At 44.3% G+C, this 25,588-nt stretch overlaps 1 protein-coding gene across 3 annotated transcripts in view; it reads left to right on the forward strand.

Moving 5' to 3' along the window:
- Positions 1–24,286, forward strand: part of tmem94 (transmembrane protein 94) — a 108,068-nt gene extending 83,782 nt beyond the window's left edge. For all 3 annotated transcript variants that reach the window (XM_078225309.1, XM_078225312.1, XM_078225313.1), the window contains 8 exons: positions 3,393–3,470; positions 4,280–4,365; positions 9,010–9,091; positions 10,820–10,965; positions 14,054–14,148; positions 18,190–18,283; positions 21,016–21,186; positions 23,952–24,286. In XM_078225309.1, the coding sequence (XP_078081435.1) occupies positions 3,393–3,470; positions 4,280–4,365; positions 9,010–9,091; positions 10,820–10,965; positions 14,054–14,148; positions 18,190–18,283; positions 21,016–21,186; positions 23,952–24,024 (825 nt within the window). In that variant the 3' untranslated portion in view covers positions 24,025–24,286. The remainder of the gene's footprint in view (positions 1–3,392; positions 3,471–4,279; positions 4,366–9,009; positions 9,092–10,819; positions 10,966–14,053; positions 14,149–18,189; positions 18,284–21,015; positions 21,187–23,951) is intronic.
- Positions 24,287–25,588: the final 1,302 nt, after the last annotated feature.

Consider the following 25,588-nt stretch of genomic DNA (forward strand, 5'->3'; position numbering starts at 1 on the left):
AATGGCAGAGCAGGCCCCAGAGGCTGAATGGCCTCCTGTTCCGATTTATAATTAAATTTACTGCTGTGTTTGTTTATGTAGCAGTATCTGTACTCTTCAGATGTAATTTATTGGTTGTGAAGTCTCTTTTGGATTTCCTTACTCTTTAAACTGCTTTTTTTTTGAGAATGCGTCTCAATTTAAAAAAAGACTGATTAAATGAAAATGAACTGAGCAATTCTTGTTAAGCTGTTAATCCACTTGTGAAAGGAATGTGGCTGCTGCAATGCAATGTGTTTTGAGTATTAGAAGGGTTGTAACGCTATATTCTCTGTAACAGATGCACATGGAAATATAAGATGTCTGTCACCAGATCAATAATTGTAGTTTTGTATTTCAAGATAAATCTACAAGGACAGAGTATTCTATGTAAAGTGCATGAACCAGAAAACTGGGAATAAAATCAGCACTCTAAAGAAACTTTTAACTAAAATTTTACAAACTTATGTGAAATGAGCTGTAATCTTAAAACCAAGTGGCTAGTTACATGTTAAATTGTTAGCATCTTCAGAGGTGTTCCAGCTGTTCCAAGTCTGGCTTCCCAGGCATCTCTTTAATACTGTTCGATGGAGTAGTCCTAATTCACTTACTAATCATTCCTTAGAGCTGGTGTGATTTTAAAGTTCCAGTTCAGGAGTCTCCTTCCTTTGAAATGATGTGAAGTAGGTGCATCACCGACATGGAGTTAAGATAAAAACTAGATTATCCACATTGGTGAATCAATCATCAAATGGAATCTACACATGCCAGTGCCCCACAAGATAGTTCAATGTTTCAATCATTTGGGAGTTAAGGGACTATCTGATTTATTACTGCACATCATGTCTAAATCAGTTAATGACGAGGTGTGGCGTCTGCCCCTATCAGAAGAGCAGTGCATTGTGTCTCAGTAGCTTTGCAAGTGCTTGCACACACAACATGCGATAGGGGTGTTGTTGGCTGGGCCAACATTAATTGCTCCTGTGAAACTGGTGGTGAGCTGCCTTCTTGAACCACTGCGTCCATATGGTGTAGGTACACCCACAGTGCTGTCAGGGAGGGAGCTCCAGGATTTTGACCCAGCGACATTGAAGATACAGTAATATATTTCCAAGTCAGGATGGTGTGTGACTTGGAGGGGGACTTCCAAATGGTGTTCATGTGCGTCTGCTACCCTTGTCCCTTGAGGTGGTAGTGACCATGGATTTGGAAGGTGTTGTTGAAGGAGCCTTAGTGAGTTGCTGCAAAGCATCATTTGGAGGGTACGCACTGCTGTCACTGTGTCGGCGGTGGAGGAAGTGAATGTTGAAAGGGGTGCCAATCAAGTGGGCTGCTTGTTTCCCACGAGCCAATTTGAAAGTAGCTGCACTTCTGCAGGGTGTAGGGAAGACTTCCATTTGAAGCATGGAGATGATCTTACAAAGATGGCTAATTTTTCTGGTCAATGGGCCGAACACAGTGTGAAGGCAGTCATTACAGTGGCCATCCATCTCGGATGTACTTGCATAGCTGCTGCTGAAATACCAAGCTGTATGCGTGCATGTGGACAAGGAGCAGCTCACATAGAATCTCCTATCAATGTTGCTGTGTGGATTATGTTTGTCAAGGCTATGTACAAAAATCAGTTTAAATAACAGTTGTAGTTTTAGGAGTTAAATTGGGCAGTTTGTGTTTTGTACAATGTCAGAGTTGAAAGGAAGACAGGAAATGTGTTATTCAACCATGGTAGGCATCACAACCAAGCCCAGTCCTGTCTTCCTCTGAATGGTGAACTTTTCAGCAAGGGCCCCAGATGACGACCAGGAGGAGTAAGAATCAGTCTCCTCCCTAGTCGAAGTGTACTGAGGATAATTGTTAGTGCGTCACCAAATTCAACGCACATCAACCAACAGACCTGTGGCCTCTTGCCTATATGGATCAATACCATAGCAACGGCCAAGTTCACGCACAAAACAATATGTGCAACCGCACCAGTCATTTGTTTGACGCGTGTGCTGACTAGACTGATAAAGTGTACACACTTGAGGCCTTAGGATCACATGCTATGATCAATATGAGGCAGGAAGCTGCTACTTTCTGTCTAATGCATGACCTGTTGTTGAAGTGGTGCCATTTCTGGTGGTGATCTCACTGATGTTTGGTAACAGGATCCCTGAGAGACACCCTGCTGTCTAAATGTACACAGAGGTATTTTAGCTGATTAATGTTCTCAAGGTTAAAGCTGTTTGTTATTTTGTCAGAGGGTTCTCCAGGAAGGAGTTCCAGTGAACCAAATCAAATTAGATTTTGTTAACCCTTGACATCATCTGGCCACCGCGAGTGAGGTTACCTGCCTTAGGGTCCTAGAAAAGCATGGTCTTTAAGTGGGTCATTCGTGCAATAGAATCATAATTTCAGAACTAAGAAATAAATAGAAGCAATTGCATTTATATTAATGATGTCAGGATATTCCAAAATGTTTCACAGTCAACAAAATACTTTTATTTTCTAAAATTCAGCCTTGGAGGTCATTGTAACACCCCTTCCAGCGGGGGTCCTCGCCCCTTCCAGCGTGGGGGGGGGGGGGTCCTCACCCCTTCCAGCGGGGGGGTCCTCGCCCCTTCCAGCGGGGGTCCTCGCCCCTTCCAGCGTGGGGGGGGGGGGTCCTCACCCCTTCCAGCGGGGGGGTCCTCGCCCCTTCCAGCGGGGGTCCTCGCCCCTTCCAGCGGGGGGGGGGGGGGGGTCCTCGCCCCTTCCAGCGGGGGTCCTCGCCCCTTCCAGCGGGGGGGGTTGGTCCTCGCCCCTTCCAGCGGGGGTCCTCGCCCCTTCCAGCGGGGGGGGGGGGGGGTCCTCGCCCCTTCCAGCGGGGGGGTGGGGGTCCATGGATGCTAATCAGGAGTAAAATTGGAGCTAAATGTCACAGTTGCAATGACACAGTGAAGGACAGAGCAGCCAGTCCCCGACCTTCCAGTCAGTGCGTGTGTGCTCGTCTCTGACTGAGATTTAAACTGCATTTGCACCTTCTAGTGCTGGCTCCTGGGATCCATTGAACAACAGTGTGAGGAAGTCAAGTGACAGTGGCATTGGAGTGAATCTACGTCCTCTCTTTTTGTCACGAACTGGAGACATGTCACTTAAGATCTATCCTCAATGACTGTCAGAATTTTTGAATGGACTGCACTGTCTCACCCACCCCCAACAATGATGATCACATCTCACCATGGCATGGCTCACCCTTCCGACAATACTGAACCCTCATCACCCCCGTATGTTGTTCACCCCCTCCCTTTTCCCGGTCCGGGGTACATTGGGTCACTTATTTTTCTGTGTGGCTTGCAGATGACACAACCTCGTTGTAGTTTAATTTAACCAATGGCATTCCCATTTTTCCACAGGCTCGGCACACAACATATGGAATCAGGAAATGCTTCCTCTTCCTGTTACAATGTCAACTTACTCTAGTCTTCATTCAGGTGGGAAAATTGTTTTTTTTTCCCTCCACATTCACCTAGCATGGTTCCAGTCTCTGTTTTAGCTTCTTAATGCTGCTTCCAAATTCCTATGACTTTAAACATTTGAGTACAAGGCTGGAAAATTAGCTACCTGGTGATCCAAATGCTGTTTCTTTATATGTTTGTTGTTGTGGTGGACTGTGCTATATTTCACTCTGGAATGCACTCACTTGCTTCCAGCCAGTTACCTCTCAGCCTCTCCCTCAGATACACCTTGAGTCTGACTGTTCAAAAACCCCTATCGTGTACCTCACTCACATGGTCATCCATCTTTGACATGAGCCTCGATTGTTAAGTGTTGATGAGATGTTCAACTGTAGGGGATGAATATCCAGCCCTCCGTGGATATCTGCGTGTGTATTTTACAGCAAGAGTCACTCAGGACTGGGAGCCATGGTTCTTTTATATTGTCCTTGGTTTAGGGTCATTCCTGGGAGTTACTCAAGCTGAAATTGGCTCACCTAACACACACAGAGGTTGTGTCTTAAACCTTTTTTAGTCTCCATTGTCTAGTGTCACCATGTTTATCATTGAAGCATTGAGACGGTTCCTGACCTAGTCATCCAGGAGTACTGAGAATACAGCTGTGGGCTGGGATTGAAATTGTAGCATCTATTTGGGAGCGTAGTGCTTTAACTGTGTGTCTAATATTGTCTGCTGGGTTATATCACTGACATTGTGCAAAGTATTTTGGTCACGTTTACTTACCAGTGCTGTGTTGGAGAACATGATGACCTCTCATTAATACCGGGCTCTCTGTGTTTGAGCAGTTTCTGGCCTGTCTGGTTCAACTGCCTCCGCCACTCAGCACCACTGATGTTCTTTGGCTGTCCTGCTTCTGCTATCCTTTACTGAGGTAAGTGTGCAATCGGCCAGTAATCAATAAAATAACTGCAAGTTTTCGCTGTAATCACAGGTTAAGTGACTGCTCCTGATGGGGATAAACTGAGCAGATTGAGATGGAAGAAAAGAAATTCTGGTAAAAGATTATTAAAAATTCAAGGCGAGGGGCAGAAGGTTTGGGGGGGAATGCGAGGAAAAGCTTTTTTACCCAGAGGGTGGTGATGGCCTGGAATGCGCTGCCTGGGAGGGTGGTAGAGGCGGGTTGCCTCACAACTTTTAAAAAGTACCTGGATCAGCACTTGGCACATCATAACATTCAAGGCTGTTGTCCAAGAGCTGGTAAATGGGATTAGGCGGGAGTTCAGGTGTTCTCTCGTGTCGGTGCAGACTCGATGGGCTGAAAGCCTTTTCTGCAGTGTATGATTCTATGAAAATCTGTGTTCCAGTCATAAGGCAGGATGATGGAGCACAGGTGAAGATCATTTGGCCTAATCTGCCTTTTTGAAAGAACTATCCAATTTGTCCCACCGCACCCTGTTCCTGCTGTTTCCCTGCAAATGTTTCTCCTTACCCAACTTTATTTAAAAAGTTATTGATTTTGCTACCATAACCATTTCGGCAGTGCATATCAGGTTATCATAACTCACTGTGTTAAACAGTTCTCATCATGTCACTTCTACTTTTTGCTAATCCCCTTAAATCGGTGTCCTCTGATTACTGACTAACCCTCTTTCCTGCCTCTGGAAACTCTCTCTTTATTTTAGAAAAACCCTTCAGGATTTTGGAAACCTCTGCTAAATTTCAACTGGTGATTTCCTACTCTGGAACACAGTGTGACCAGTAAATCCATATAACCAAAGTCCTGACCCTCTAACATTAGAGCAGAAAAGTTCCATTTCCACACTGTTAGTTTACAGACTCTGGTTCAAACTCTGAAATTTGAGGTACAAGGCGCCATGCAACTATTGTGACCATATATTTAGGGGAGGCAGTGGTATTGTCAGTAATCCAGAGGTAATGCTCAGGGGTTTGAATCCCACCACAGCAGATGGTGAAATTTAAATTTAGTAAAGATCTAGAATTAAGAATCTAATGATGACCATGAAACCCTTGTCGACTGTTGTGAAAACCCAACTGGTTCACTAATGTCCTTTAGGGAAGGAAATCTGCCGTCCTTAACCAGTCTGGCCTACTTGTGACTCTAGACCCACAGCAATGTGATTGACTCTTAACTGCCCTCTGACATGGTCTAGCAAGCCACTCCGTTCAAGGGCAATTCTTTCATGGCATGGGCAATAAATCCACTCACATTTTATGAAAGAATTATAAAAACTATTTAATTGTGACCTACTGTAGAAATGGAGGTTAGCAGCACTTGAATCCCATTTCCCTGTTCTTTGCCAATATTTTTACTTCCAAATGTTTATCATAGTTTCCTGTTAAGTGATATTATGGTCTCTGGCAGCGCTCCTCTTTTTGTACTTGCCTCTTGTTTTGACTTTGTGGGCCTTTAGGTTTGGAAAAGGTTGGTTTTAGCTATGTGGCCTCATTGTGAATTCTAAATCAGAATATCAAACACTTCAATAACATCAGTGACTCAGTGTAGGAGCATGAAAAATAGGAGACCATTCGACTCTTCACCATTCAGTAAAACCATGGCTGATCTTCAACCTCACCTCCTTGTACTAGCCCCATGGCTCATAATTCCATTACTACCTAAAATTAATTGATCTCTGGCTTGAATATGCTCAATGACTAACATCCAAATCCCCTTGGGGTAGAGAATTCCAAAGGTTCCCAACCTTTCCAAGAAATGCTTCTTAAAGGCAAAAACATGCATTAGGGTGTATTTCTTTTCATTACTCTTTCCCAAGAATCTACTATATCGAGCTGTGTCTGCCACCCATCTGCCTACCCTGCATGAGGAGCACTTTGTTAAACATTGGATCTGGCAGGGCAGTTTTACTGGTCATTTAGTACCACTAACTGGCACTGATGATGGTGCTAGGGTGGGAATCTCCATCATTTGAAGAGGGGACATTTTCTCTCTGGCCTACAATGATTTTTGGCTGATTTTGCTTCCTTGTTGCTCAATCTCTTCCCCTGAGACTGGATTCACATGGCAGCAGGATGATCGCTGCTCTCTGGGTGCTCTGGGCAGAACACCACTAGGTTTCCCCTGAGCCTCAATTCTCAGTTGTGCTGTGCCACCACTACTCCTGGACTCCCCTGAAAGCCAACTCTCAGCTGCACTGAGCAGCTGCAGCTCTGAGGCCTTCCTGAGCTCCCAGCTACATCAGGCCACTGCTACTCCTGGGCTTCCCTGAAAGCCAACTCTCAGCTGCACTGAGCAGCTGCAGCTCTGAAGCCTGCCTGAGCTCTCAGCTACACCAAACACTGCTACTCCTGGGCTTCCCTGGGCCCCAGCTCTAAACAGCAATGGCTCCCGGGCTTTTGTGAGCTCCTGGCCACTCAGCAGCATTAAGCTAACAGCAGCAGCTTGGCTGCAGCCTCTTCAGTTCCTGACTAAATGCTGTTCTGTGACCTGTTTATATCTCCCAGCAGGGTTAAGCTCCTCTGGACTTTTACTGCCGTGCCAGTAGCACAGGGCAGCCTGTGCCATGATGGACATTAATGGTCTCTAGTCCCTACACTCACCAAAAAAAACTCTGCTTCAATCCCAAATTATGAATATTTCCTGATGAAAAGATTTGTCTCTTTAGTTAACTCTTACAATCCAAATATTGTTCCAGATATTTTAAACAATCCTATAACCTTGGTGTGAAGACCTTTATTATTATCAGGCTTGTAGAGTACTGATTCATGTTCAATATTTCAGTAATTTAGTGTGTCCACCATAATTCTGGGTGGGCTAGCGTGAACTGAAGTTACTGACTGGTGATTTTGTGCGTCAGCACATGTGGACAGTCTGAAATGTGTATTTATGTAAGACATGTAGAAGGCTGGAATCTTCACAAACTCCACAGCCGGACACCAGATGGTGTCCTTCCACTGAACTGAATGACTGAATAATCCAGAGCTAAATCTGGCTGTTGGCCGACAGAAAAACTCTGCCAACATCTTTATCCATTGTGTTGTTGTAACTCGCTATAGTCCTGCTCAGAACAAGTCTTTTTGGCACTCCTGGCAGGATAGTAACTGGGGTGTGGCATTTACTCGCTTGTTGCAGTTTTAATACTTCATCTTGGGGTCATCTGCTTTGGACTGAAAGAAAGAGAATCCTCTGATCTAAGTGGAGGGAATCGATCAACTCTGAAGACCTGAGAGATTTAAGGGGTCCAACTACCTAAATCCCGAAAAGTAATTGAACAGAAGCAAAAATGATTCAAGAAGCTGGTGAAATGTTGACTTTAATGGCATCACGAGCAGGAGTGGACCATTTGATCAACTCCTCTTCCCGACCCTCCCCTTTGTGCCCAAAAATAATCTATCATTCTCCATCTTGAATGCACTCAGCGACTGAATATACACAGCCTTCCGGGATGGAGAATTCTAACCTCTCTGGCCAGGGATAACAACTTTTCAGCATCTACCCTGTAAGAATTTTATACATCCCAAATAAAACTGATGAAATGTCATTGCCCTGAAACCATAACTCTGTTTTTCACTCCGTGAACGTTGCTAGACCTGCGTCTTTGCAGCATTTTCTGTTCTGGTGATGTTGGGGAATTCTTCCATTCACAAAGTCTATTGGAAATCTCTTCCAAAAAAACTCTTGGGGTTCGAGGTTACTTGAAAATTTCAAAACTGATTCTGTTAAATAGGGATGTTAAGGGTGATGAAACCAAGCCACAGGGTTTGAGTACATGAGTAGCAAGGTCCCTGGATTTGAGTACAGGAGGCTTTGGGGGTCTAATGCCAGTCTCAGAATGAGGGGTAGCTTGTTCAGGCTGAAATGAGAAATTACTTCACTAAGAGGGTGATGAATCTTTGGAAAAATCTACTCCAGATGGCTGTGAAGGCCCAGTATATTGAGTATATTCAAGTCAGAGATCGACGTGAGTTTTCGGCATGAAAGACATCAATGTTTATCAGGATAATGTAGGAAAGTGGGCTTGAGGTAGATCAGCTATGATGTATTTGAATGACTGAGCAGGCTCAAAAGGCCGAATGGCCTACTCTTCCTGTTATGAGCTATTTGAATAGAAGAACAGACTTTAAGGAATGGCTGAGTTGCTCTGGTTCAGAATTCCACAGAACCAGTAAATTGATGAATGGGCGATGGATGTGCAGTTAGCAATCAGTGCCAATTGGTACAATACCACCATTTTGGATCGGAAGTGGATTGTTGTTGCTCTGTATTGGAAGTTTGCCATCTTGTGGAATGGGACGGAAAACAAAAGGAGCATCGAGCGGCATCCACCTTTTGCAATCTTACTGCTGACTGTTTTGCTTGAGAACATCGATAGTCTGATGCCCTCAATTGGTGAAAGGCGCATGATGCAGAACAAAATAGCAGATAAGATAAAAATTGTTTCAATTTCTGAATGTGCTTCATGCTCAGAAAATTACTGCATATTCTCGTGTGGGCAGCAGTGTTTAGAAATTGGAGGTTGAACGTCTTTTTTTTAAACATCGAGCAATAAAGTAATCATTCCAAACTGTGCTTTTATTGTCAGTTTTGTTTTGTCGTCAGTGCCGCTCTGTTGGGGAAGCCGCCAGATAGTTCTGTGATGACGGTGGCAACGGGCAAAAACTTTGTATTCATTCCAAAAAAGGTGAGATTTCTTTGAACAATGCAAGACCTCTGGTCATAATTTTGTACACCTCGATCATTTAACTAAGTAACTTAAGAAGCTTGAGGGTGGTAGGGTAATCAGTTACCGCCCTCTAGAGCAGAGTGCTGGAACTTGCAGTGGTTATGGATTCACTTGAAAAGTTCTGCAAAAGCAAACTCAAGTTCCTGAAAGAAAAGAACAGTTTCAGCTGGAGAGAGTAAGTTGTGATTATAACAACTTTCTTCACTCTGGGACCCTTGCTTGATTGAGTCATGTGTACCAAATGGACCACAGAATTATTCCCTGCCCCAGAGTCTACATTTGTACTGGGTTGCACCCAGTTTTATACCCTTGTTTGTCCAGGGTGGGCATGATGAACCTGACTGCCGCCTCTTGTTGCTTCACTTGTGTTTGTGCGGCCATGCCGTTGCATGTAGATAAAGGAGGAAAGAATAATAAATAAAAGTTTTTATTTAGCAAAAGGAAAGGTGTCAGAAGATTGTCAAACAGGTTGGCAATGTGGCGAATGAATTGCTACTGCTCTGTTCCACATACAAGCCAGCATTAGCATTCCTCAAGATTGTATTCATGCACCCCTGCAGCATGTAATTGACATGTCAGAGAGTTTCATATGACAGGAAGAGGCCCTTCGGCCCATCGTATCCACACCAACCATCAAGCACCTATCTAAGATCTCTGTGCACGGTGGCACAGTGGTTAGTGCTGCTGTCTCTCAGCACCAGGGACCCGGGTTCGATTCCCAGCTTGGGTCACTGTCTGTGTGGAGTCTGCACGTTCTCCCCATGTCTGCGTGGGTTTCCTCCGGGTGCTCTGGTTTCTCCCACAGTCCGAATAACATCCTGATTAAGTGCATCGGCCATGCTAAATTCTCCCTCTGTGTACCCGAACAGGTGCCGGAGTGTGGCGACTAGGGGATTTTCACAGTAACTTCATTGCAGGGTTGATGCAAGTCTACTTGTGACACTAATAAATAAACTTTAAACTCTGAAGAATATTGTAGATGTAAGCCACCACATCTCTTGACGAGTTAAGACGTCTACAGCACTGTCTCTTGCTCGTTGTAGATTTGAGAAGGGTCTTCAGTACATCCTTGGTTGTGCCAAATGTCTCCATGGAATGGGTCTGCCAGCCTCAAGCTTCTGGGTCTTCATGGGACTCTGCTGTTGAATGATCATCAGGGCCAGACTCTTCCCTTTGCCCACCCTGACAGCAACGGGCCATCCTTCCTGTCCTCAGTTGCCTGATTGCAGGAAGAATTGTCAGCTTGCTCCATCTATTCTGCATTCCTGTTCGTCCACGCGCAAATATTGAACAGAGACATGATTAAACACAACTCTGCAATGATCATCTTGCAGTTGCAAGCTAAGGAGTCACTGTGAAGCCCTTGGATATTCCTCATTCCAGACATTCCATCCCCAGATTGACTATTTCAGCTATAGCATAACCGTTCCCCACTCCCACCCCACCCCTGCAAAGGCCCCAGGCATGACTGCTTTAGAAAGGGGATTTGGATGAATGCAGCCAGGTGCTAGTGGCTTACTTCATGTGATAAATGTAACCATTTATAACCTGTCAAACAGCAACAAATCACTCCAATCATTTGTTTTTTAAAAATTATACACGTAATCCTAAATACCAGACTGCCCTCGATATGTAAATCTCACCATGTCTTTGAGACGACTGTAACATTGTCTGTTCTGTCTGCAGACTCAGCAGCACTTTCTAGTGTGCTTCCTGATCAAGTTCAGCATCACGATTTTTGCCTACCTCATTTGCTTTGGGTTTATGCTGCAGGAATTCTGCATAAAATCCAATTCTCTGAACATTACCAACTGCTCATCCATAATGAACAGGTGAGGAACAATTTTAGAATTGTCTGTCATTGTCTCGAGAAGTAGCTGTGTACTAAGCAATAAAGTCTTATATATCGTTAGCACCCTACGTGACCTCATGACGTGACAAACTGCTTTACAGTTAACTAAGTATCTTGAAAGTGCTGTTATGCAGGAAACACAATAACCAACATATGCACAGTAGGGCCCCACAAAAGGTAATGAGATAGAACGCACAACTTGTTTTAGTGATAAAGGCAAAATACTGCGGATGCTGGAATCTGAAACTAAAACAGAAAATACTGGAAAATCTCAGCAGGTCTGACAGCTTCTGTGGAGACAGAATAGAGCCAATGTTTCGAGTCTGGATGAGTCTTCGTCAGAGCTCTGACGAAGGGTCATCCAGATTTGAAACATTGGCTCTATTCTCTCTCTATTTGTTTTAGTGAGGTTGGTTGAGGAATAAATATTGGCAAGAACATCAGGGAGAACTCCACTATTTCTCTTCAAATAGTGTCATGGGATCTTTTACATTTAGCTGAGGGGGCAGGCAGGACCTCGAATTAATGTCTCATTCAAAAGATGGCACCTTCAACTGTGCAGCACTCCTCAGTACTGAACAGAATTTCAGCTTGGATTTTGTGCTCAGACCTTTGGAGTGGAACTTGAATCTGCAAGTTTCTGATTTGAGAGGGAGAGTGTTACCTATTGAGTCAGTGCTGATTGAGGCTTCCATGCAGGTCCCTTCAGAAGAATATCAGCTCAGGAAGGGGGAGAACTGTGTGCTCTTTGCTCATTATGTAGATAGGCATGGGATGATAGTTCGGCTAGGTGTTTCCAATGCTATAAACTGGCAGGGTGAAAATCAATTTATACAGAGCATAGCCTGAAGTAAAAGCCATGATGCACTGCAATTGTACCCCCTTCTGAGGTATAAATGAGAACTGCAGGCAGTACTTTATAGCGTAATCTTGATCAGTACATCTTCCAGGCTGTACCCTCTGTTGGGCAATTCTGTGCTTGCAGAGGGCATGAGTTGAAGATGAGGCTACAGTGTCAAAGTGCTGACTGCCCGCCCAACACAAGCAGCCTGGAATTCCATGTGTGGCACAATGGTTAGCGCTGCTGCCTCACAGTGCCAGGGACCCAGGTTCGATTCCCAGCTGGGGCCACTGTCTGTGTGGAGTTTGCACATTCTCCCCATGTCTGTGGAGGTTTCCTCTGGGTGCTCCGGTTTCCCCTCACAGTCCAAAGATGTGCGGGTTAGGTGGATTGGCCATGATAAATTGCCCCTTTGTGGCAGGGGGACTAGCGAAGGTAAATGCATGGGGTTATGGGAATAGGGCCTGGGTGGGATTGTGGTCGGTGCAGACTCGATGGGCCGAATAGCCTCCTTCTGCATTGTAGGATTCTATGATTCTATGGATGTGGTCATTCCTCTTCACACCTCGTTCTACCTGAACTCAAGATGGGCCCAGGAGCTCACTGAATGAAGCTATGTTGTGAAATTAAAGCCTTTTTTTTCAAGGATGTTATTCCAATTGGATTGAAATTCGCCCAAACCAGTAATCAAATGCCAAATTTATTCAATAGGTGATAAATTAATTGATGGACCACAAGCCCCACATGATAGTCTGTTAATTTCTCAACAACCCACATTAATTCTATGTGGGGGGGGAAATGTTCTACCTTAAAAATAGTGACTGTCGATAACTACATTAAGTGCAATATAGGATGGGAAACATTAAGATTTTTCAGATGAATTGATAGTGTGTTACAGTGAACTCCTGCCTCATCATGTCCATGTAAACCAAGTTTGAAGTTGTACATTTTTCCCGACATTTTAAAAAAAATCTTGTGTTCAACATTTCAATGCAAGCTGCTGCTGTTCTAGGTCGTGCCTCACGTAACATCTGTAGTGTCTGCATCTAACCCTGTGTGCAGTTGTTCAATAGGTGTCACTGTTCAATCAGTTTGTTACTGCTCTTAGACTTTAGAGAAAACTTTCCACAACAGTTTTGAATGTAAGAAGTGGCTTCAATATGTATTAACCCTTAAATATCTGGAGGCTGATTTGCAGCAGATATTTACCAGTACCAAAACAGGGTGGGATGTATGAAGTGAGAGAATCCTGCTCCTCTACCACCCCCTAATGTACAATTCTAGGTCCTGTCCTTCCAAAATGTGGGCTCCATCTGGAGAGATTATTTTGAACTTTGCAGCAATAGGATTAAATACAAGTGGCTATAGGTTTTTCACTCACAGTTAAAGATGCTGGTTTAAGAATTGATAACACAAAAGGCATGTTTGCACAGTAAAGCACTTTACAATTTTCTTGGTATCAATGCGTACATATGTGCAGTTGTTATGCAAATAGTTTCCTCGCTCATAGGCTGGGGACTGACCTCATTAGGCTCTAAAGCCATTGGACAACATTCAGGTGCCAGGGCTATGTTCATCGGCAAGGAACACATCGTGGATGTTAACCCCAGAGCCTCCATCCACTCCCAAATTCACATGCTGTGGCACTGAGCCACACTGAACATGAAGATCCTGAATCTGTGCTGGTCATAATGAAAGGTATTGCTACAGGGGGCTTCAACATCCCTCAGAGAGGAAAGGGTTGAAAGCCTGTCCCCGTTCCTGGTGGCCCCCACCTGATAGCACCGGGTGTGCGACCCTCCATCGCCAGATCTATATGCTGATCTCTCTCAGAATAACCACTGGAGGAAAGGTACTAAAGGTGTACCAGTGAAATTGCACATCCGCGTAGTTCACCAGGTGCAGGTGCAGTGAAGGAATACAGCATTGTGATCACGAGTGGTGTATATGATGACTGAAATATGCCATGTAGACGTAAACTGGAGTGTTGGAACGTATGAAATGCTTTAACCCATCCAGTGGTGAGGTGGGGGTTCACTTATGTTTAAAATCCAGACAACTAAGGTTATCAGTCTCGAGCCTGTCACAGTGGGCAGTTATCAGTGTCGGCCAGGCATACACTAACAAGGAGGAACAGCTCCCATGTTGCATGCGCTCCTTGCGCAGTGAGGGAGTTTTAGACTGTGTGAAAGTCCATGTCATGTGTTGATGCTGTGGTATTTTTCAGTTCTGCAGAAGGAGCACCAATGTGGTTTGGCAAATATTCCAATGGCTTATTGCTGGCTCAAAAAGTGATGGCCTGTTTCATTGTTCTTCACACAGGTAAGAGAAGCCAAATGTTCCCTGGTCGAGCAATAGCCTAGTTTCTCAAACCAGTCCATTACACTGATGCCTATTGCCTCCGGAAGAATCTAATTTCTCTCTAGAATTGATAGTTGCCTGGAGTTAAGTTTAAGTTTATTTATTAGTGGCACAAGTAGGCTTACACTAACACTGCAATGAAGTTACTGTGGAGATCCCCTAGTCGCCACATTCCGGCACCTGATTGGGTACACTGAGGGAGAATTTAGCATGGCCAATGCGCCTAACCAGCACGTCTTTCGGACTGTGGGAGGAAACCAGAGGAAACCCACGCAGACACGGGGAGAATGTGCAGACTCCACGCAGACAGTAACTCAAGCTGGGAATCAAACCCGGGTCCCTAGCGCTGAGGCGCAGCAGTGCTAACCACCGTGCCACCCGTTGTTATTTGTAGGGAGGTGTTGCTTTGCCACTCACCAGATGCTGCCTAGTTTCTGTACTTGAGCAGCCAGATGTGTGAAATAGCTTTATTGGGCATCTAAGAATATCAAGTATTAGTCTGTAAATTAGTTTATATTTATTATAGTGTCTGCAAACCTAAAATTCACAATATACTGTGGGAAAAATTGATTTGATTTAAATTGCAACACTTCTAGTCTTACTCATTGAAAGACTGTCAGTTCATTGAAAAGTTTGCATTTGAAGTTCCTATCTCTGATACATACAGTGGGTAGGTGTCACAAAACCCACCTCTTTTGACTCGATCAAATTGCATCTAGTTCTAGATGTCTTGACATCTACATGTTTAACAGCCAATATTTTAGTTTGTTGTATTAGAGTAACATTATGCATTTCCATCCAGTGCCGTAATGCCGTGCAGGCTCGCTATCACAAGTTCATAAGATATAGGAGCAGAATCGGGCCATTCGGCCCATCAAGTCTGTTCTGCCATTCAATCATGGCTGATATGCTCCTCATCCCCATTTTCCTGCCTAACTCCCCATAACCTTTCAACCCATTACCAATTAAAAATCTGTCTAACTCCTCCTCAAATTTACCCATTGTCCCAGCATCCACCGCTGCTCTTGTCTTGTGGTAATAACGAGAGCAGTTGCGGGTTAAAGAAACTGAGCTGTGTGCCCCAGCTGGAACCCCAATAATACATCTGAACATACAACGTACAGCAGGAAAAGATCAACTGGTCCATTAAGATTGCCTCGGACCTCATAATGGCTGGAGTGTCGCCATTACACAGTTCCCCTCTTCTTCCCTCTGTAGCCATGTTAATTAACCCCTGGGATAAAAAGCCAAGGCCAATCAGGGGAAAAATACTCTGGTGCATTCCGCTTTGACACTCTTAGTACTATTCCCAAGAGACTTGGCACGAGAGAGTGGTTTAGAGAGGCGAGCTGGAAGGGAGGGTGAGTGAGGAACCTAAATGGTTTGAATTATTAAGGGCAAGGCTGTTGCAGTGTGAATGTTCCCTGCCAAAACCTTCTCAACAAGTCTTTCAAGTAGTCAGAACATTGATTGCATAAATCACTCCTGTTCAGCAGGGAGGGTGGCTTAATGATGAACTGACATCTAGACTTGCACAGATTAACTCAAATCCAACTAAGTTCAATTGGTTTGCCCAGAGGTGCTGTACTTGGATCAAAGTTTGCATGAATAGAGTGCAGGATAAAAAAACGCTTTACAGTTTGTGCCGTAGCACGCTTAATCACTCAGAAATTAACAGGGTTTATCTCTTTTAGTGCTTCTGTTAAGACAAAAGTGCTGCTGTCTGCGGGTGGCATTTGCCAACGGACTAAATCTATATAATCATCCTGAACAGATAAGGCGCCAGTGCATAATTGAGGCATATTCACCAACCCAACAAGGACAATGCACAAAGAGAGGTGGTGTGTGTACTGTATGTATTCATACCTTGGTTCAAAGATGCATTCATTTGGCTGCCTTGAATGTTGCTTCTAAATGTTGAGGTCATGCTAAGTACATTTGTGTCATTTCTGCAGTCAGAGGACAGAATGACGCAAATGTGACAGTAAAATCCCTCCTGTGTGGATTCTAAATCAAGTTCTGGCTTCCGAAGCTCAAATTATCACGTCTCAGTGAGGGTGAGGACAATTGAAAACAACACTGTTTCCCCAGATGGAATGCAGTTTCTAACCACAAGCAGTTTACACAAGGAAGTGGGTGTGATTGTGGGAGAGCAGTCGCAAACAATCGCTGTTTATCTTCCTCATTAAAAAAGGGTGCCTTGTGTAAGATAGGAGTGAATTGTGCAAGTTTCTGTTCTTCAAGAGACAAGTTCAATCATTAGGCTTGATACTCCCCTGTACATAGATATATGCACCAGTTAATTATCCACCTTTCCTGTGCTATTACCTTCTGGCCTGCCTCCCAACCATAATGATGCTAACTTCACATACAGGAAGATGCACCAAGTTGCGAAAATGACTTGTTAATTTGGGTATTAGAGTAATGGATAATGAACACTTGACTCGATGGGCCAAATGGCGGCCTCCTGCACTGCAGGGATTCTATGAATATTCTATGAACCCATGCGCTTATCTTGTAAAACTATGGACAGAATTCATATGCAACACTGCAAATATCTTAGTTCTTGTGGCCGTTATAGGCTGAGCAAGTAGACCCATATATCATGTAGTAGAGATGTTATTGCATAACCCATTAGAACTGTTATTCATGAATAATTTCTGTAGAATGAATCTTCTACTTTGTTGGTTTCCTTCACCAATAGTTCTGATGCCATCCTCTAGCCTTCATCTAAGCACCAAGCAGCTGAACTATATGACCACAACGTGGATAGTAACTTGGCTGCCTTCTGTCTCATCAGGTGATGGTTTGCACTGTGGCCAGCCCTGTGTTCAGCATCTCCTGGTGTGGCTCAGGAATCCTCACTCTGGCATGGTTGTCTCTGCTGCACTTGCTGCAGAGGAAGACAGTGACTGAGAAGGAGAAAACAGTCCTTTGTGCCATCTTCGCCACCAGCTGAGCTTTTCATTTCTGGTCACCTCTTTCATTGTCCCTCCAAACAATCAGCCTCCAGAGTTCACGGCCAACAGTGACTGTCTTCCTGTTGTCAGTGCCAACATCCGTCATCTTCATATATCACTCGCAGATGCCCTTATAGCAGGAGAGGTCATCATCCAGTGACCAGTTCACCATACAGAAGGGGTCTGAGGCAGTGCAGACGTTGTTGACTCAGACACAAGTGTATGTTGTTGGAATTAATCCGACCAAGTAACATTGAATATATGCCTGAGACAGAGAAGGCAGAAACTGTTCAGCCTTTCCTCCACAGGTCTACGTGCTCAGCCGAGCATATGTCGTTGAGGTCTCACTACTGCTGAAAACACAGTCTAGGTAGACTGGAGTTTAGTGTTCTCAGTCTCTTACTCAGTTTGAAATAACAGCTGCAGGTTTGTGGTGCACATGTTAATTTCAGCATTGAGTGATAGATTGCAGGGATTGTAGAGCCTAAGTATGTGAAGCTATGAACAATTTCCAGCATCACATTGCCATTTGGCAATCTGTCAGTATTGACAATGTCCTGGGCCATGACATTCATCTTCCTGATACTGCTGATCAAACCAAATTTTTTATAGGTGTGAGAGAGTTGTTCACTTTCCACTGAAGGTGTTCCTCAGTATGGAATGTGTGTGGCATTGTCAGCATTGCACACTCCCTGATGTTGGAGCACTTCTGTCTTGGATTCAGGTACTCATCAGAGAGTTCGATAGTGGCAGAGCAAATGTGGTCACCTCCTTCATTTCTACCCTCTGCTACTGGCCACTCCACCTAGTCATTAGTAGGGGAAACTAGAAACCTCAAGCAATCTTTAGGTTTCAGCCATATAATGTACTGTTCTGCATCAGCACTAATGTGCAGAAAATACAATGAATCTGTTTTTTGTTGTGATCTTTCCCAATCTGTACTGCTACTTTTGCCTAAACTACAAGTATAGAAACAATGTACTTGTATTGATATTGTGCAAAGTAGACATATTACTGCTAATTTATTGTTTCTCGGTTGCAGTATGCATCTCCATCAGCCATGTTCATCGGTCCAAAGCTCTGTGGAGGAAAAGCCCTTTCAGCAACTTGTGGTGGTGCTCCACTCTCCCTGTGGTGTAAGTATCAGTTAAGTGTAGTTTCAATCTGAACACAGCCTAGGTAAAGTGTAGCTGTAGTGAATGCAGGGTGAAGACTCCCCCTTGACAATGTAGGGTTTGCCTCATCTGCCCATTACTGCTATACAACTCTGCATTTTATCCTGAGAATATATCTAAATGTATTCTTAACATTCATTAGCAAGAAAACAAACCTAACTGCTGTACTGGGATTAGAACTGATTAGAAGGTAAAATCCTAAGTTTACCTCCCTTTTATTTCCATGGTTTGTTCTATTAAATAGCATATGACACAAGTTGAAAACATTAATATTCAGATTTAACAAGGGTAGTGTGGCGTGAGATGAAGTTTAAAACTGTCCAACTATCCTAGGCCCAACCATCTTCAACTGCTTCATCAATGACCTTCCTTCCACCATGAGGTCAGAAGTGGGAATGTTCACTGATGTTCGCACATTTGCGACTTCTCAGATACAGAAGCAGTTCATGTCCAAAAGCAGCAAAACCTGGACAATTCCAGGCTTGGGCTGATAAGTGGCAAGTAATATTCACACACGTACAGGCAATGACCATCTCCAACAAAAGAGGATATAACCATTGCCCCTTGACATTTGATGGCATGAATATCGCTGAATCCCCCATTACCAACGTCTTGGGGGATGCCATGACCAGAAACTGAACTGGACCTGCCATATAAATATTGTGGCTACCAGAGCAAGTCAGAGGCTGGGAATCCTGCAGCGAGTAACTCACCACCTCAATCCCCAAAGCCTGTCCACCGTCTACAAGGCACAAGTCAGGAATGTGGTGGAATACACCCACTTGCCTGGTTGAGTGCAGGTCCAACAACACTCAAGAAGCTCAACACCATCCAGGACAAAGCAGCTTGCTTGATTGGCAGCTCATCCATAAACATTCGCTCCCTCCACCACCAATGCGCAGTAATTACAGTGTGTACCATCTACAAGATGCACTGCAGGAACTCAGCAAACCTCCTTACATAGCACCTTCCAAACCCATTACCACCTAGAAGGACAAGAACAGCAGACACATGGGAACACCATCACCTGGAAGTTCCCCTCCAAGCCGCTCGTCATCCTGACTTGGAAATATATTGGCCATTCCTTCACTGTCGCAGTCACAAAATCCTAAAACTCACTCCCGCACAGCACTGTAGGTGTAACTACACCTCAGGGACTGCAGCGGTTCAAGAAGACAGCTCACCACCACCACCTCAAGGCAATTAGGGTTTGTGCATTAAGTGCTGGCCCAGCCAGCAAAGTCCACGTCTCATAAAAAAACTATTTCCTCTGGTCAGTCTAATCTTTGCTGTGTTCTGAGTAACATTGTATTTCTTAATGACCATTGGAAGCACAGACCCATACCGTACGGCATGAGATGAGGGCAGCACGGTGGCACAGTGGTTAGCACTGCTGCCTCAGAGCAATTCCTGGCTTGGGTCAGTGTCTGTGCGGAGTCTCAATGTTCTTCCCGTTTTCTCCATGCGCTGCGGTTTCCTCCCACAGTCCGAAAAACGTGCTGGTTAGTTGCATTGGCCGTACTAAATTCTCCCTCAGTGTACTCAAACTAGGGGATTTTCACAGTAATTTCATTGCAGTGTTAATGTAAGCCTACTTGTGACACTAATAAATAAACATTAACTTGACTATCTGGCCTTCAGCACTAGTACAGTTTACTGATGGGAAAATGTAAAGTTTTTTATTGTACCTTAAAATGAACTTGCAAAATATATTCAGAGGTTTTTCCAATGGCCGTGCTGTGTGGCTTTGAGTGGTGGAAGGGTCCAGGTTTCATTATTGCCCTAGGGTGCATTCGCTGATCTTACCCAAGGAGCTACCATTGACCCCTCCTAAGGTCAGTAAGGGTGCTGATATCACTTTGGGATTCCATTATTGTTGATCCCATGATGTCCAAAAACATGGTATGTTGGAAAGGTCAGGTTTTGACTCTGATTTGCTTCCATACTCATTGTCACCCTGACTGTAGAATGCCGCTGGCAAGAGTTAATGTCTTGAGAGGGAAAAATTCAAGGGAGAAAGATGAAGTTCATTTATTAGTCACAAGTAGGCTTACATTAACACTGCAATGAAGTTACTGTGAAAATCCCCTAGTCACCACACTCCGGCGCCTGTTCGGGTACACTGAGGGAGAATTTACCATGGCCAATGCACCTAACCAGCACGTCTTTCAGACTGTGGGAAGAAACCGGACCACCCAGAGGAAGCCCACGCAGGGGAGAACGTGTGGACTCCGCACAGACAGTGACCCAAGCTGGGAATCAAACCCAGGTCCCTGGCGCTATGAGGCAGCAGATAGTCAGGGAGCATTGATGGAGGTCTTTAAAATTAGGAAGTGAGTTGCTCACATCAGATGTTTCGCGTGTGGGGAGTCCAAACCTCAGATTGTCGCTGATAAATTCTATTACAAATTCTGGAGAAACCTCTTTATCTAGCATGGTTAGAATGTTGTACGTGTGACCACATGGAATAGTTTGGGGGACTAGCTTAGATGCATTTGAGGGAAGCTGGACATGAGTGAGAAAAGAATAGAAAGGGCATGTTAAGGTTAGATGAAGTATGCAAATTGCCTGCTTCTGTACTGTGAAATTTTGTGCAAATGATGGAGAAATTGCCTTGCCATTGACTGCCATGGGACAGATATATTGTGAAGTCTCTGATTGAATTAGTTTCCTTTGTTGTTTGTAACCTCCAGGATAGTGGGCCAAATCATATTGGTGGTGGTGGATTTAAACCTCTGGAAGAATATGGATACCCCATTGACGTTTGATGTGCAGGATATCCCGTTGATCTCCTGGCTTCTTGGTTTCCTGTCTGTCATTCTGGTGATGTTTATTAATGAAATGGTCAAGCTACATGAAATTCGGTAAGTACACAAACTTAAAGGAGTTGAGGCCTCTGCCTCCAATGTCCATTGCCGGTTTACAGCCAGTGTCATTCCCACAGGAAATTGGGGACTTCCTCAGCACTTATGGTAAAAGAACATTTGCCTTCAACCATAGAATCCCTACAGTGCAGAAAGAGGCCATCCGACCCATCAAGTCTGACTTTCCGAACGAACATCCCACACAAGCCCCTCTCTCGGCCATATCCCCGTAATCCTCCGAATCGATATATTTTTGGACACTGTGCAGAAGATGTGATGTTTCTGTGTGAGAGAATTTCATTCACAGTATTCTTTTTTCATAAGCACTTAACGTCTCCTGTTGAAATTTTACTGTGAGTTTATAAAATCTTTAGTACTTTTGCAGAATTATTTCACTGAGTTACAGATCTTGGATCTGCTGGGTCAGCCATCAGATGTTGCAGGGTGCTGGGTTACACCCACTCCCACAGAGCATTGTAGAACTTCTTGGGGTGGCTCACTGGTCTTTTTATTTTAAGTCTCTTTCCGCTCTCTCGAATTATTTTTTACCCCATTCTTTTGGCTCTTTGGTCCTTCCTAGTTCCTCACCTCCCTTGGTTTTCCATTCCTTTAGAAACACAAGGAGAAAAAGTGCTGCAGGTATCCTCGATGCTTATATGGAGATTAATGGCTTGGCTGTAGATCCTTCATCATTCAAGTTTGGCACCATTTGGTTGCCATTGAATTTACTTTGGCTTCTCATCTATTTCTTTGAACCATGGAGGCAACCTGCAATTGGGCCATTCAAACTCTGCAGGCAATTTTCATAACCTTTCTTCACAATTTGGTAGCATGTGATTATATGGAGCTAAAATAACTTTCACTTTATTTGGGATTGGAAACATTTTCTTTGTCTTGCCTGATTTTGAGTATATTCTTCTGAAAAAATAGATACTGTTGAGAGATAGCTACAGGTTAAATTAGAAACTCCAAGAATTGAATCTTACAGCCAAGGCATGGTTCCTATTGGCTAGTTTATGTCTCTCAGACTGGCTGGCTCGGTTACCCTTCAGAACTGGTGTCTTAGTCGGGTTAGCAGGTACACTAACCAAAGGCTCAGAAGGTGAGCAATTAAAAATGTGATGGTGGGTATAAGAGTTTAGTTGGTTATGTTATTGGACTAATAAATCCAGGGTACGTGCATTCAGATTTAAAATGGCAGTTTAAGTTGAATCTTTTTTTTCAAAAAAGCTGTCCCTTGTTCTAAGTTCTCACTCTCCCTTATTAATCCTGACCACACATTAGGTCAGATCATCTCTCAATTGGCAACTCTACTCTGCATTTTCTCTGTGAGGAGCTGCTTGCGTATTGTCCAATTAGACATGCCCGTGTCAGAGGAAAGGAGAAAGACTTGTGTATACAGCACCTGTCACAATCAGCTGACTTGTCAAAGCCAAACAAGTACTTCAGAAGTGTAGTCAAGGCTGTAATGTAGGAAATGTGGTAAAAGTATGCTGTGAATCAACCCAAAAAATGAAGGGAAGTATGGTTACCCTGTGAGATCGGCAGGCTTATTTGCACTAAATGAATGATGGTTCTATAACTGCTGACAACCAGTAATTGTATTGCAAATGTGAAAGGCTGGTGAACGCTGTGAATGAATTCTGATGTTCATCCAAATAACCTGCAATTGGGGTGGCACAGTGGTTAGCACTGCTGCCTCACAGTGCCAGGGACCCGGTTCAATTCCGTCCTCGGGTCACTGTCTGTGAGCAGTTGGCACATTTTCCCCGTGTCTGCGTGGGTTTCCTCCGGGTGCTCTGGTTTCCTCCCACAGTCCAAAAATATGCAGGTTAGATGCATTGGCCATGTTAAATTGTCCCTTAGCGTCCACAGATTTGTAGGTTAGGGGGATAAATATGTGGGGTTAGGGGATAAGGTCTGGGAAAGATGCTCTATGGGTGAGTTGGTGTAGACTCGATGGGCCAAACGGTCTCCTTCTGTACTGTAGGGATTCTGTGATTTATATAGTGCATTTAGCATTGTAAAACCTGCAAAGACACTTCACAGGAGCATAATCAGACACCAAGCCAAAAGAAGAAACATTAAGATAGCAGTCAAAAGTCTCATCAAAGAGTAGGTTTTAAGCAATATCTTGGAGGTGAAAGAGATGGAGAGACTAAAACGTTTAGAATTTAGCACCCAGATAGCTGAGGACATGGCTGCCAGGAAGTGGAGAATACGCGTGAGATGGTTACGAGGGCACAGAGATCTCAGAGGGTCGTAAGAGCTGGAGGAGGTTACAGAGATGGCAGTGGTGCGAGAATCGAGAGATCAGTGAACTCCAGGATGAGGATTGTGAAACTGAGACATCTTCAGATTACTGGACGGTGCAGGAGAGCTTCAGTCAAGTTCTCCACGCTGATCATTTAAATGTTTCAATTTGAGAACTTGATGTGATCTTCTCATGCTGTGAGCATTTAACACCAGATAAACTGTTATTTTAAATCACATTGCGACACCAGAAACTGAGAAATGGTTGTGTCTTTGTACACACATCATAGACAGATTATTCGATGCCTCAGTAAACAACCTGGGGGAGGGGGGGGTGGTGGTGTGATATTTTTTTGATCAGTGGACTGCTCAGGCAAAGAGACATCTCATCTAGTCTTTTTTCAAATTTCCATATTTAAAACCCAATTTTCTTAAATTTAATACTTTGCTGGATTAATTCATGTTTTGAGAGGAGGTAAAAATGCCTAATGTTTTGCCTCCTGTTTCTTCAGATTACGAGACCGTTACCAGAAAAGGCAAAAGCTGCAGTTCGAAACCAAGCTGGGGATGAACTCTCCGTTCTGAGGCTGGAACACCAGAGAGCTACATGGACAAATACAGCGAAGCTCCTCAACTGACTTCAGTTAGGTCGGGATATTCAATCAGTGCTGCACCGTGAGCACCAGATTATTACTGCATGAAGACTTCAGAACCGCACTGGAAGCTGCCAGCCTCGTGTCAAGTGAGGGCTTTTACCAGCTATCCTAGGACAGAGATACACGGGACATAAAGATACAGAACGTGGTGCTTTAGGAAGTGACACCCGGAAATGCATGTTAGCACAAGCAAAAGGGAAAAAGGATTTGTTAAATTGGTGTACCCTGCTGTAAAGCCTGAATACGTGCCTCCAGTCATTGGAGGGTGCGTAACTTGAACATTGAAGCCTCTCTCCACCGTGTGTGTCCATTGGGCTACATGGCCCAGGAAGCTGCATGAGGAACTGCTGCTTCAGTGCAGGATATGATATGGATTGTGAAAGCTGCCCTGAGGGGTGGGGGGGGGAATCAGGTGTGGGGTGGTCTTTACTGATCTGGGGGGTTTGAAACCCCAGAACCATGCACCTGAGAGCATGTACTAACCTCGTGTGGTGAAGAGACCTTCACCCTTAAACGTGTCTTAAAGAGGAGTTTCCTCCACCGTCGGTTTTCATATTTCTCCCCATCACGAGGACTTGCTACACCAGCCACTCGATGGGCAATAGGGTGGTCCCACCCACTCCCGCCTCCACTTCTGGCCTATTTACCAGCTGCTTGGAAATGCTTTTTATATATATTTTTAAAGGAAAGATCTCTTTAGGAGGCTAGCTCCAGGATCCTGGTCAGAATTTGTCTTGACAAGCCTAGCTGTGAATACCCACCTAACTGGGATTGTAAGGTGTGCGTGTGTGTGGGTGCGCGCGTGTGTGTATCAGACTGTATTTGAGAGGGTGTAATAGTTTGTAAATTGTACCTGCTGTAACTCCACTGCACATTGTTGGGGGGTGGGGTTGGGTTAAATGCTTCAAGCCAGTGCTTGCCTGCTTCACCCGCTGTAATTGTTCGGTTAAAGGAATACTCTGAAAAGAATTGACTGCACAAGTCAAACTGGATCACTAGCTACCGTCATGCCTGCGGTAACTAAATGATCATCGTACTGGTCAAATCCCTGTGTTTACATACTATCTACACGCCGGTCTTTCCCCAACCCCCAGAAGATTGCAGCTCCATGTCACATCACCACATCAAATTAATACTGAAGCTTTTGATCTTTCTGTTCAGCCAGTGCAGGGGTTTTACATTATCAAACAGTCTGGAACGACATGCAACTGGACTGCAGATGCTGGATAAAATTAGCTGCTCAAAGTCTGTGACAAACCTGAGAAGCATCATTATAGCTTCTGCATTTTCTGGCTGTGAATGGCTGAGTGAGGGGGGCCGCAGTGCCCCCCCCCCCCCCCCCTGTTTAAAGTGAAGGTGATGGAAGACATTCTCTCCACATTGATAAAGATTGAAAGCCTTCATTTTCTGATACGCGATATGCAGAAAGATCATGTTTAATGTGAAATAGACATCTGGGCCATCCAATATTAAATCAACAATACTGTGAAAAT

The sequence above is a fragment of the Mustelus asterias genome, chromosome 12, assembly GCF_964213995.1.
Source record: "Mustelus asterias chromosome 12, sMusAst1.hap1.1, whole genome shotgun sequence".
Lineage (NCBI taxonomy): Eukaryota > Metazoa > Chordata > Chondrichthyes > Carcharhiniformes > Triakidae > Mustelus > Mustelus asterias.